The sequence below is a fragment of the Mastigoproctus giganteus genome, chromosome 12, assembly GCF_048544385.1.
Source record: "Mastigoproctus giganteus isolate SK-2022 chromosome 12, ASM4854438v1, whole genome shotgun sequence".
NCBI lineage: Eukaryota > Metazoa > Arthropoda > Arachnida > Uropygi > Thelyphonidae > Mastigoproctus > Mastigoproctus giganteus.
Genome location: NC_143586.1, coordinates 84,054,715 through 84,069,359, shown reverse-complemented (window position 1 = coordinate 84,069,359; position 14,645 = coordinate 84,054,715). Strand labels below are relative to the sequence as shown.

Below are 14,645 nucleotides of genomic sequence, written 5' to 3'. Positions count from 1 at the left end.
TGATTAGACCAGGGTTCAAGCCCGTCACCACCAAATATGGAGGATGCAGAAAGGTCAGGGAATGACCACCGCATATCCCGCAACAATATGGTCTTAGTTGCTAATGCTCCAAATAACTAACTAGCATTCTGAACAGCCCACAAGAGATGCAGTTTTCATAATACTGCCACCCTTCAACTGGTACCTGACAATCATACCATTTTCAAAGTCTGTCAAATCACACCCCTTGCCCAAGTCAATCATGTGTTTCATATGGACCATATGCCACAAATGTTTGTATATATATATATATTGCTCACTGTGACGCATGTGTGCCACCAGAAGGGGAGGAATGGCCGATTTCTAAAACACAGAGGTGGTCATAATGTTTTGAATGGACGGTATTTATCTTGTTAATTTAATGCAACCTCTGTTTGATAAGTTCATAATTGTTATTTTATGCTTGTGGTTTGCTTTTCATTGAATAACATATAAGTATGCTCACTTATTCCAAATCATGGAATAGCAAATGTGAACATCAAGCTACATTCATGTGAGCACCACTACATGATTAGAGAAAAAAACAGAGAAGAGAATTTTTTTTTTTTTGAGGCTGGTTAAATAAAGAATATACTTGGACTATGTTATAAAAGTGGCTTAGTTAAAGTTATATGATATAAAACTGTCATCAAATTAGAATAACAATTAATGTAAGAGAGTTACATAAAGGTTTATTGGGCATTTATTGTTTTATATTTTAACAGAAGCAAAATAATAAATAATAAGGAAAATAGTTAACAGTATGGGTAAATGTTATTCTCCATGTTCACTTATGCAGTTAATTTGGTAAACCTTATTTCTATTGATTATGGAGCTTATTAAAAAGACACTCATTCCAAAGCATGTTTGGGAGCATTAGCATTAGTACAGGCATTTGATGCAAGAAAGCAAGCTTATGCAGCATCAGCAAAAAAAAAAAAAAAAAAAACCCACTTCCACTTCACCCCTCTGTTCGTTCAAAATACCTGTCCAGCTGAGCCTTAAACCTATTTAGGCTATTAACCTCCACGACAAGGGATGGAACTATGTTCTACCAACCAACCACCCGCTGGCTAAAGGCAAACTTCCGCACGTCTATCCTACATCCGTCCTTCCTCAATTTGAATTTATGCCCTCTCAGGTGATTATTCTGAGCTAGTGGAAGAATCCCATCAGCATTGAGCATGCTCAAACCATTCAAGGCTTTATACACCTCTATCAGATCACCTCGCTGGTGCCTAGTCTCCAGACACTGTAATTTGCAAAACTTAAGCCTTTCTTCGTAAGAGCACCCCTTTGTTCCATTCACTAATCTTGTTGCCCTTCTCTGTACTCGTTCCAGCAGCTCTACATCCTTTTTGAAATGAGGCCTCCAGACCTGTATACAGTACTCTAGGTGTGGCCTTACCATTGCCTTATACAAGGGAATAATCACCTCCTTATCCCTGCTGGAAAAATTCCTGTATATCACTGACAATACTCCATGAGCTACTCTTGCAGCCCGTCTGCACTGCTCAGAGAACTTCATATCCGCCTGCACAACCACCCCCAAGTCCCTTTCATTCTCTACCACTGTCAGTGTAGTACCACACAGTTGATACGTTGCTCTGGGGTTGCTGTTTTCCATGTGTAGTACTTTACATTTGTCAATGTTAAACTTCATTTGCCACCTCTCAGCCCATCTGCTCAACCTTTCCAGATCCTGTTGCAGCAGCATAGTGTCAGTAGTGTCCTTGACATCCCTGCCAACCTTTGTATCGTCTGCAAACTTGGACATTAAGCTTGATATACCATCATCAATATCATTTATAAATACAGAAAACAATAATGGACCAAACACTGAGCCCTGAGGGACTCCACTAATAACATTAGTCCACGATGAGCAGTGTCCATTGATTACCACTCTCTGTCTTCTCCCCCTCAACCACCCCTTTATCCATAGCGGCAATTTGCCTCCAATGTCACACTGCTCCAATTTGTGTAGAAGTCTTCCAAGTGCAACAGTATCAAAAGCCTTTCTAAGATCCAAGTATATAATATCAAAGTTATTCCCTGCATCCAGTTCTTTTGTGATTGCATCATAGTATCCAATCAAATTGGTCAGGTAAGACTTCCCCTTAACAAAACCATGCTGTGTCCGAGCTATAACCGAAGTCTTGTCTAAATGATCCTGCAGTGCTTCTTTAACCAGTGCCTCCATTAATTTTCCTGGAACAGAAGTTAAGCTCACAGGTCTATAATTCCACGAGTAACAGTCAGAAAACCTAAAGGTGGCAACTTCAAAGTGGTTGGTATATTATTATTATTAGTAGTAGCAATAGTAATATTGGCAAATGATGCAAGAAAACAAGTTATACGGCATCAGGGGAGGGGAAAAACAACCACTTCCAATTTCGTGTGTCCACTGTATAATATTGGTGTAAATACACCATAGTTTCCCCATAAGTTTAACTACATAAGTAGTGTAACGGCATCGTTTGATTTTTATCTTATATTGTGGCTACCTTCAACAATGAGATACCAGGTATTGCACTACTTTGAATAAATAATGCTTATCTAGTAAAGGAGACTACTGTTATTTATTCTCAGTGGGCACCACCACCACCACCACCACCCAGATGCATTTCAGAGCTTGTTGGCTCACTCATTGTTGAGCGGGCAGGTACCCTGATAATGCAGACATGCCACCAGGGTTGCGAAGTTAATTCCACAATATGAAATGCCAAATGGTGAAGATAATGATAATATGTTGAAGTTTTGTTTGTTTGTTATTTGGTTATTTGGTTTTTAGGAGCATTAGCAACTAAGGCCATATTGCTCCGGGGATATGCGGTGGTCATTCCCTGACCTTTCCGCATCCTCCGTATTTAGTGGTCATGGGCTCGAACCCCGGTCTAATCAAGAAGCGTGTGCTGTGCACTGCTGCTCCTGCCCACCTGACTACGGAGGTGCAATATGTTGAAGGCTAATTGCACAAGGCATAATATGTAATGGGTTAAAATTAACTATATAATTTCAGTGTAAATACACCATAGTTTTCATATTAGTTGAACTACACAAGTAGTGTAACGGCATCTTTTGATTAGGCATTGTTTAAATCAAACGATGCCGTTACACTACTTATGTAGTTAAACTTATGAGGAAACTATGGTGTATTTACACCGATATTATATAGTTAATTTTAACCCATAACGTATTATGCCTTGTCCATTTAGTCTTTAACATTTTATCATTACCTTCACCATTTGGCATCTCTCATGTTGTGGAATTAACTTTGCAACCGTGGCGGCATATCTGCCTTATCAAGGTACCTGCTGGCCCACCGATGACTGAGCCAACAAGCTCCAAAACACGTCTGGGTGGTGGTGGTGGTGGTGCCGCCCACTGAGAATAAATAACAGTAGTCTCCTCTACTAGAGAAGCATTATTTATTCGAAGTAGTGCAATATCTGGTATCTTGTTGTGAAGGTAACCACAATATGAGATAAAAAAATCAAACGATGCCGTTACACTAGTTATGTAGTTAAACTTATGGGGAAACTATGGTGTATTTACACCGATATTATATAGTTAATTTTAACCCATAACATATTATTTATGCCTTGTGCATTTAGTCTTCGTCTGTCCATTCTTACACCCGCCCACCAACAATTTACCTAATTCTTCCCTGAATTTATTTAAACTACTCACCTCTACAAATATCAGACGAAAGTTTGTTCCAACAATCAGCCAAAGGAAAATTTCTGCACACCTGACCTGTAACCATACATTCTCAATTTTGAATTTATGTTCCATCATGTGTAGTGTAAGCAAGAGGAAGGATTTCATTGGCACTGAGCTTACTCAATCCATTCAAAGCCTTAACACCTCAATCAGATTTCACAGGTGCCTAGTTTCCACATGTTTAATTTGCAAAACTGTAACCTTCCCTTTTGCTCCACTCACCAATCTTGTTCTTTTCTCCGAATTCGTTAAAACAGGTCCACATCCTTCTTCAAATGAGGTTTGCAGACCTGTATGCAATACTCAAAATGTGATCTAACTATTATCTTATACAATGGGATAATCACCTCTTTATCCCTATTGGCAAAATTTCTGCATATCACTGACAAAAACACCACAAGCTGTCAGGTAGCCTGTCGGCACTGCTCAGAGATTTTCATATCTGATTGCATAATTACTTCCAGTTCTTTTTCATTCTCCACTGAAAGTTAAACCATAAAAAAGGTACCTATTTTTTGTGTTTAGCTTCAGTAATTTCTCTTACACTTTTCTCTCAGTTGTCAAAAAATCATTTGGCTCCCTGCTGCTGGGATTTGACTTATTTTTGGCATGCCCATCCCTGAAAATTCCTCATGTGTGAATTTAGATGCAATATATCACCCATTCAATTTGTCTACAACCAGAGCAGGATCACCAACAGTTAATCCATTCTATCTAGTGGACCAATATGATTAAACCCCTTCAAAATGCAAAGAAAAGCAGAAAAGAAATCAGAAATCTTTTTTTTTTTTTTTTTTTTCATTCTTTGTCAGAAACTTTGTATAATCTGCCTTAGCCTGCCTAACCACTTTTGTGACTTAATTGTAGACTAGTTTATATCTGCTGTATGCATTTGTATCACCTGATAATTTATATGAATCCTATGTATTTTCCTTCACTGCCACGAGTCTCATCAGTTTAAGCGACATCCATTTAGATCCATGCTTTGAACTGTATCTCTTGGTATAAAATAACGTCCCCAAATGCTTCACATTTAGAATTTGCTGTTGGTAACTATGCCAGTTGATTCCATTGTGTAGAATTTAAAAACTGTCTGAGACCACTGCAGTCACCCTTATGAAAACAAAATCAGTCCCTTTACCCTTGAAAGCAGTTATGTCTTTAAGTAAATCCCACATTAATACATTGTGATCACTGTCACCTAGTGGTTTTTTATATGCAGATTCTTAAGGCATGATCCTTCATGCATTAAGAATTATGCAAATCATGCAGTTACTGGATAGAACCTTAAGCAAGGTCACATACCAACCACATTGCTTAAGGATTATTGGGTATAAAAAATAAAAGGTCACAGTTCACACAGATAATTTCAATTTATTAATCTATAAAATAATAAAAAATTACCATTTTCTGCTGAGCCATTCTGTCCTCTAAATTCCAAAGACATAATTTTCTCGGTGGTTGTTTCAATCTGCAATATTAATAATTTACATTATCTTATTAACTGTTAGTTATTGCACAATAAAAAAACTTAAGATATTCATGCGAGTCAGAAATCAATTCAACACATATAACATTCAACAGCAAGGGAGGGCAAAAAATTCTGAACATAAAATTTTATATCAATATGTCAATGCTTGTGAATATATGGATATATGGCTGGTTGTTAAGAATCTGGTATAACTTTTTAACACATCTATTGCAGTAGTCATAGTGTACCAGTTTGTATAGCAATAGCAGATGGGCTACATAGAGTATATCCTAGTCTGTAAGATGTTCACATTGATAGGGGGTGCCTCCAGAGCCAGGAGCAGCAGTGCATAGCACACGCTTCTTGATTAGACCGGGGTTCGAGCTCGTGACCACCAAATACGGAGGATGTGGAGAGGTCAGGGAATGACCACCGCATATCCCCGGAGCAATATGGGCCTTAGTTGCTAATGCTCCTAAAAACCAAATAACAAACGAACAAACATTGATTTGCAAATAAATGTGGTTATAAATACAGGAAACAAAATGCAGTAACTGATTTTGTTGGCCTTTATAAAAGAAAAGTTAGCCATGTGTGTTTTGAAAAACTTTTCCTGAAGGAAGTCAAAAGAATTGAAACACTCAGATATTTTAGATATTTAACTATTTTCTTGGAAACAATTTAGATGTCAGGAGTACAATCTGGTTTCTTCCTTTGGTAAATCATTGATAGCCACACTACACAGTAAATGCCCTAAACTGAGTATCAATTTACAGGCACTCCCCGACTTATGTAATACTGAATTACGTAAATTCAACTTTATGTAAGTTTTTGCTGGACGGTGCAAACTGAAAAAAAAATACAGAAACGTATTTTGCATCCTGCAGAAATAAATGGAGGTATTGTGAAAATATCGTAATGTGAACCCAATAACACATTGTTTTTTTTATTTATCACAATGATGAAGGGAAAGCGACCGATGGAAAGTGCAAGTGGTGGCAGTGCTAGGAAACGAAACAAAATTGATTTAGAAATGAAGATGAAAATGATTAAGAAGTAAGAAGCAGGACAAAGTTTGTCATCTATTGCACAGGAATTCGGTCTCGCTGCTTCAACAGTGAATACTAATTTAAAGGACAGGGTGCGTATAAAAGAACATGTTAAAGGTTCAACGCATTTAAGATCAAAACAGCATTCTGGTGCTATATTGAAGATGGAAAAGCTATTAATACTATTGGAAAATCCCAAGCAAAGTTCGTGGCAAGCAATGGCTGGTTTAATAGGTACAAGCATCGCAACTGTTTCCACAACATTACAATAAAATTTTTGTAACTGCACACTTTTGTAATTTTCCTCAGCAGTGAGATAAAAAAATTGAATAAATAATTCTATTTACATGTTTGTTGAACATTTAATTGGAAGGTGATTGTTTTCTACAGCAACATGTTGGAGAAGCAACCAGAGAGAGTAATACTCTTGATCTGGTTATCAGGTGATTTTATTTATGCATTAAGAATTGTCAGATAAATGAACCACTAGGTGTTAGTGATCACAGTGTACTGAGGTGGGATTTACTTAAAGATGTAACTAGCATCAGGAGTAAAGGGAAGGGTTTTTGCTTTCGTAGAGGTGACTACAGTGGTCTTAGACTGTTTTTAAATTCTGTACAGTGGGACCAAGTGATGATGTTACCAACAGCAAATTCTAAATGGGAAGCATTCAAAGAATTAAACTTGGAAGCTACTAGGCTTTACATACCAACTAAGAAATATTGTTCAAGGTTTAGGCCTAAATGAATGTGAAATGAACTAATGAGACATATGGTAGAGAAGAAAAATGCATGGGATACATATAAATTAATGGGTGACATGGAAGCCTATGATAGATATAAGCTGGTCTGTAACCAAATCACAAAGGCAGATTATGAGAAATCTTTGGCAAAGGATGCAAAGAAAAACAGCAAAGAGTTCTTTACCTATGTAAATTCCAGAAGGAAAGGGATGAATCAGATTGGTCCACTGGATATTGATGGTTCAACTGTTGATGATTCTGCTCAGTTGGCTAAGAAACTAAATGAATATTTTGCATCCACATTCACACATGAGGAGTTATTTAGGGAGGGGAATGCTAGAGGTGAATTGAACTCTGGTAGTGAGCTAGATGATTTTGTAATAACTGAGAGGAAAGTGGAGGAGGAATTGTTAAAGATAAACAGAAAAAAGCACCAGGGGTGGATGAGATCTATCCAGTTATATTAAAGGAGGCAGCAAGGGTAGTAAGCAAACCCTTAGCCATAATTATGAGAGCATCCTTGGACTCAGGGGAAGTCTCCACAGACCGGAGATGTGGAAATGTATTCCCAATTCACAAAGGCGATCTAAGGGTGACCCTAGTAATAACAGACCAGTTAGTTTAACTTCTGTTCCGGGGGAAAATAATGGAGTCACTGGTTAAAGATGAACTGCAGGATCATCTAGACAAGACTGCAGCAATAATTCAGACACAGCATAGGTTTGTTAAGGGAAAGTCTTGTCTGACAAATTTGACTGGATACTATGATGTGGTTACAAAGGAACCGGATGCAAAAAATAATTTTGATACCATATACTTGGATTTCAGGAAAGCTTTTGACACTGTTGTGCATGGAAGACTGGAGGGGGTATGGTATTAAGGGTAAGGTGCTAAAATGGATAAAAGGGTGGTTGAGTGGGAGAAGGAAGAAGACAGAGATTGGTAATCAATGGACATTGTAAATTCTAGCCAAACACTGTTTGGCCCACTGTTGTTTTTGTATATTTATCAATGATATTGATGAAGATATATCAGGCTTAATATTGAAGTTTGCAGATGATATAAAGGTTGCAGGTTGTTAATGACAGTAATGGCAGTGTGTTACTGCAACGGGATCTAGAAAATTTGGGCAGATGGACTAAGAAGTGGCAACTGAAGTTTAATGTTGACAAATGCAAAGTACTGCTTATGGGTAGAAATAACCCTAGAGAAATGTACCAACCGTGTGGTACTACACTTAGGGTGGTAGAAAATGAAAAAGATCTGGGAGTAATTGTGCAGTCAGATATGAAGTTTTCTGAGAAATGCAGACAGGCTGCCAGAGCAGGTCGTGGGGTATTTTCAATGATATACAGGTATTTTGCTAGTAAGGAAAAAGAGGTGATTATCCCTTTGTATAAGTCAATGGTCAGGCCATGCCTTGAGTACTGCAATAGGTGTGGAGGCCTCATTTTAGGAAGGATGTAGAGTTGCTTGCACTTATACAGAGAAGGTCAACAAGATTGGTGAACAGAACAAAGGGGTCCTCTTACCAAGAAAAGCTTAAGTTCTGTAAATTGCAGCTGCTGGAGACTAAGCACCTGCGAGGTGATCTGATTAAGGTCTATTAAGGCCTTAAATGGGTTGAGCATGCTGAATTCTGATGGGGTTCTTCCGCTTGCTCAGATTACGAACCTGAGGGAGCAGAAATTCAAATTGAGGAAAGAGTTGTAGAATAGATGTGCGGAAATTTGCCTTTAGCCAGTGAGCGGTTAATTGCTGGAACAAACTTCCATCTGTCGTTGCAGAAGTTGACAGCTTAAATAAATTCAAGGAGGAACTAGACAAACATTTAGAGGGAATGGATGTGTGAAATTGGTTTTTTTTTTTTTTTTTTTTTTTTTTGTGCTGATGCTACAAAAGCTCATAAGCTTGCTTTCTTGCACCACATGCCTCCATTACTATTATCTTTACTAATATCATTATTAAATATTAAAAACAACAGATATTGACTGTTGCTGAACCCTGGGAGACTACACTAATAACACTGGTTCATGAAGAACAGCCCACTGATAACCTCAAATTTTTACAGCAGTCATTTATGTATTAAAAGCTTTCCAGAAATCCAAATATATGATATCAAAATTATTTTTTGCACTCCATTCATTATTTTCCATGGAAAAGATGTTAAGCTAACAGGTTCTTAATAACTCATGTCACCTTTTGATTCTCTTTGTAATTTGAGTCTACATTCATACATCTCCAGTCTACAGGGATGTCCCCTGTGTCCAAGAATACTCTTGTAATTCTGGTTTAGGCCTTGCTTACTTCCTTTAATATAATTAGATATAGCTCTCCCCGAGGTGTCTTTTATTTTTATCTTCAACAATTTCTCTTCCACTCTCCTTTCAATTATCACAAAATCATTTGCCTCTACATTAGAGTTAGATAAACTTCTGTTATCCCTCTCACTAAAGAATTCCTGTTGTGTGAATGTAGATTACCTGTTGTGTGAATGTCGAATGCAAAATACCTATTCAATTTGTCAGCTACCAGAGCAGATCATCAACAAAAAACCACACACATCAAGTGGTCCAATGTGATTTGACCCCTGTGATGTGATTTGTTAATACAAGCATAGAAGTCTTTGCTGCTGTTCTTTGCATTCTTAGACAGAATATTCTTGTTATCTTCTTTAGCTTGCTTAACCTCCTTTGTGATTTGATTATAGATTAGTTTACATCTACCACAGGCTTCTGGATTACCTAATAATTTATATGCATCTCATGCAATTTTCTTCTCTTCTCATCAGTTCATCTGACATCCATTTAGTCCTAAGCCTTGAACAGTATTTCTTAATTATCTCATAGTGGGATGAATTCAGGGTAACTCAGCTGGCAGATTGTTAGTTAGTTAGTTAGTTAGTTATTTGGTTTTTAGGAGCATTAGCAACTAAGGCCATATTGCTCCGGGATATGCGGTGGTCATTCCTTGACCTTTCCGCATCCTCCGTATTTGGTGGTGACGGTCTCGAACCCCGGTCTAATCAAGAAGTGTGTGCTACGCACTGCTGCTCCTTCCCACCTGGCTACGGAGGCGCCCCAGCTGGCAGAGCAACCCTGACTAAACATAGGACCTGACAGCTCTAAAGGTATGAAGTGCTGACACTATCAGGTTTAGGATGCTGATGCTGCCACAGCATGGGATAACTGGCTGATCGGGCACCAAACTGACTGCTGTCACCTCAGCAGCATGGGACTATAGGGGAAGTCAGATCTAGAGGAACCCTGTATAAATAATGGACTAATCAAAGCCGTCTATTTCAGATTACTGTGCCTCCTACCTGACTGGTGTGAATAGCAAGTACTACTGATTATCTGGGAAAGGAATAGGGGGAGATCAGCTGAATGAATCTTATAGTAGGCTATGCTGACAAACCCCCCCTCCTATATACATATATGATAATAGGGATCCAGCAGTATATTCTGCAAGCCATAGCCAGGAGTTTCACTATCCTGGATAGAGCACTAGTTTTCTCCTGTTTATTGCAGTGATTGCTTTGTTGCACTACACACCTGCGGCATATGACAGAGCCGGGATGAAAATAGCCTTGTAGAAAAGGGAGAGTGTCCTCTTCTTCAAGCCCCAGTCCCTTCTGGTAACTCTGGAAATCATAGACGAGTATTTTTGGTACGTACATAATTGAGATGTGGGGATGAATGACATGTTCTTTCACCCTACATCTCAATTACCTATATACCAAAATCAGGAGTTACTCTGCTATGATTTCCAGAGTTACCAGAAGGGACTGGGGCTTGAAGAAGAGGACACTCTCCCTTTTCTACAAGGGCAAACAGGAGAAAACTAGACACCATACAGTGCTCTATCCTCCTGATTATTTCCAGAGCATGTTGTACGGTTAGCACCCATGCACTCTAGGTCCTCGTTGGATCCCTTCCCCTGGACCTGGAAATTGTGCACCGTGGACTGCTTTATGAACCGTCCAACGGGAGGGTGGCCACCTGCATTGGCTTCACCACCAATCCAACAATCAACACAAGTGCTAAAAAGAGGCGTCTAGTTACACACCTGTTGCAGGCCTGACAGGCCCGATGGTCCGACTCCCCTAAAGGAGCCATAACACGGAAATTCTTCCAAGATGTACATTGGATATACCCAAGCCAGCCTGCATGGTTCGCTCCAGGCCTCCATACCACCTTTCTCCTTACGGGACATGGGTCCTTCAGGAGGAAACTCTACAACTTTGGCCTCTCAGATTCACTGCAGAGAGGAAGAAACCTGGGACCACCTCATAAACGAATGTCCTACCTATGAGGACCTGCACTGCATCCTCATGACAATGACTCAGTTCACACTCAGGAACCAGGAACAGCTCGTGTTGCAAAATGAAACACTACCGTGCCTTCATATTCTTCGCACAGGAGCTCTTTTCAAGACAAAAATTCTTCCATGACCACAGAACCACAGACTGACACCTCACAAAGCTACCGACATGGCTTCTCAGCAAGTCTATAAGCCCACAACGATCAGTCCAAATCCTCCAAACCCAGAGACTCTTAAGAGACAATACACTACAAGAACCAGAGGAGAGAATAAGAAAAGAAAGGAAAAGGGAAAGAATAAAGTGCAAGGAAAGAAGTAAGAGAGAAATGCTTTGAAGGAAAGAAAGAAAAACATAGACTGCGACAAGCAAACCTGGACAGGATTCTGTCCCATGCCTCAACATCCTGGCGGAGCTTAATTTGAGTGAAGAAACCCCCCCCGCATTAGCTCTATCCATGATCCCATAGCATCTTGTTGCCAACACACCACCTGGCGATCTGGACCAGGCACCTTGCCTGGCCACTTTCATTTCCTCTCCCCAGTGGGGTGGGGGATGGGATGGGAGGTCTTTTCCATCTCCTCCTCGCCAACCCCTTTTCCTTCCTGGTGGGACATGGGGCCTGCCCCACTAACTTCCTTGGGGGTGCCTTCTCTATTGTCCCCATATTTCTGTCTTTTCCCTCCAGTCTTCTTCCCCCCATCTTAATGAAAGCGAATGCCCCACACACCTAAATTTAAATACGTTCAAATTAACTTCCACCCATATTCTAGGCCTTTCCTATTCAAGCGACATTACCCTTTGCAATCGAAATAAAACTAATTAAATAATGAATCCCCCCCCCCTTTAGGTCCTAGCCACTCAGGAAATTAGTGGCAGGATCTGCCAGAATAAATAATATGGTGTACCTGGTCTGCCTCCGTGGGGCAACGTTGGGCCTCAGCAGGGGTCCAGCGGCTAAATGAACAGATGAACAATGGTACACAACACTGCACATGTACAATATCCATACACTTTTAAATCTCTGGCATTTCCGGCAAACTGGCACACCCATCACAATGCAGGCAATGCAAAGATGAGGGAAACCCCTGGTACCGCTTGACACCAAACACGCTTTACACTTATCCTGTTGGCCGAAAAGCCAATATGGCTGCCTTTGCATTTGGATGTACATAACTAAGCTCCGTAAAAATGTTTAAAATATGTGTTTAATTTGCAGTTAAAATTCTAAATTGTGTTTCCACCTGAAAATAGTCATCTGAGGAGTGCCTAGGTGAGAAACTTTTGGTTCCTTTTAGGGAAATTAGCCAGATACTAGCGTTATTCTCTATTTTCCTTTGTTTGTGAGACTTGCATGGTCACCATGTGGCTCGAGGAGGGAGAATAAAGAAGTTCTCCAGTATAATGCGGCCGCCGCACTAAGATCTGGCCCTTGAGACTGGGGAAGTGCTTCAACATGCTGCAATAGTAACTTTGAACCGGGAATGTGTCCCAACCTTTCCTACCAAATTCTGTGCAATTTCAACCAAAGAAATGATTTTTGTTTCTCACTCCCCAGCCATACACTTTCCATGGTGAGAACGCATCTATGCTCTGAAGCATATTACAGCAAATCTGATGAGACCATCATCTTTGCAGATAAGGGGAACCCCGTAGGAAAAAAAAATCTAGGGGTATTTTTATACTTGGCTGTTTCACCCCCTCCGAAGTGTTAGTGGGGGATAGCCCAAAACTCGTTGGAAACGCCCAAATTACACCATGGCCTTGTGGCAAACACCATTCGTCAACGTTCCCAAAGACCAATCTTGACATAGAGGTCTAACCCCGATAATCTGAACTGTTCTCGATTGACCGGATTACACTAAGAATGTAAGGAAAACAAGGTAAAAATGGCGATAACCAGTTGCAGAGGCGGAAAGATGACCCTGTCATCATTGACCTACAGGAAGAAGGGGAGGACATAAGTAAGTAAGTAAGCATAAAAACTGCAAAGAAATTGTCCCAATACCTGAACGGGAAATGCGCTCCAAGATGGAGAACAGGGAGCAGCCAGAAGCTACTTCGCTGCGAAAGCACACCAATGAGGACAAACAGCAGGACTCACCCCTTGACCCTGCCCTACCAGAGGGAACTGTTTACGAGAAGACTCTCTTCCTTAAAACAGCACTAGAAAATATATTTAAGGAGAATTCAAACAGAATGTCCTCCGGACTTAGATCCCACACTGTGACAATTTTCCACAAGGTGGAAGCAATACTACATGACCAGTACCTTTAAAGTGAGCGAGCCACTACTCGACTCCATGCTTACATTGAATGTGGGGCAAGTCAAATGCCATAGTGCACCCTGACATATTCTGAAGTGCTGAGGCATAAAGGTGCCATTACTGCCGATACTACGACCACTACAACCACAAAATCAGCATCTAGGAAGACGCTGCTCCCCACTCCACATCTTGTGCTACTCAAACCGCCCAACTCAGATAAACTCAAAACAAGTGAAGAAGTCAAAAAAAAGGTTATCGACTCCCTAACACAGGAATTTAAAACAGAATCCAATCCATAAAGAAGATTAGAAACACTGGGGTGATAACTGAAACGGAAAAAATAAAGAAGACACTAACTTGATATCAACAACACCAAGATCCCTACACTCAGACTCATTGCTGAACCTCCTAAAGAAAAAGTCTCCTCAGTCATCATATTTGGCATAGATCCAGATCTGACTCCAGAGACAATCTGTAAAGAAATCTACAACAAGACTTCCTCAACAGAGATTACAAAAGTTTAGTAGTGCCCAAACATCAAAACAGGACCAGGAGTGGCAGCTCAACCAACTGGGTGGTCGGCGTGACCCCCTGAAGTGTGGAGAGTTATCACAAAACAAGAAAGGATCTACATATGCTGGAGCTCCCACTGCTTTTGGGGGAACACATTGCAGTGCCAAAATGCTTTCGGTGTTGCTGATTCAGCCACACCACCCACACGTGGTCCCCAACAGGAATCAACCTGCGGACACTGTGCCGAGAAGGGGCATAACTATGCAAACTGCCTGAACAAAGGAAAAGAACCAGGTTGCACAAACTGCAAGTGGCAAAAGCTTCTCCACACGCACTCTGTTCGAGACAACAAATGCCCAGTATACGTAAAAGCAAGAAGTGCACAACAAATAAGAATAAATTATGGGAATTCTCCCTAAAAGGTACAATAACAGCTGTATCAAATTTCTTCAAGTGAATGCGCAGCGGGATATTGCTGTAGCTGGTCAAATTAGACAAAAGGCTGAAGAAGAGAACCTGGACATCCTCCTGCTGCAGGAGCC

The 14,645-nt window shown here is 40.2% G+C and overlaps 1 protein-coding gene across 6 annotated transcripts in view; it reads right to left on the bottom strand.

Annotated features, from left to right (window-relative positions):
* Positions 1-14,645, bottom strand: part of scrib (scribble planar cell polarity protein) — a 1,177,936-nt gene that overhangs the window by 57,251 nt on the left and 1,106,040 nt on the right. For all 6 annotated transcript variants that reach the window (XM_090386364.1, XM_090386369.1, XM_090386366.1 and 3 more), the window contains one exon: positions 5,146-5,212. In XM_090386364.1, the coding sequence (XP_090242490.1) occupies positions 5,146-5,212 (67 nt within the window). The remainder of the gene's footprint in view (positions 1-5,145; positions 5,213-14,645) is intronic.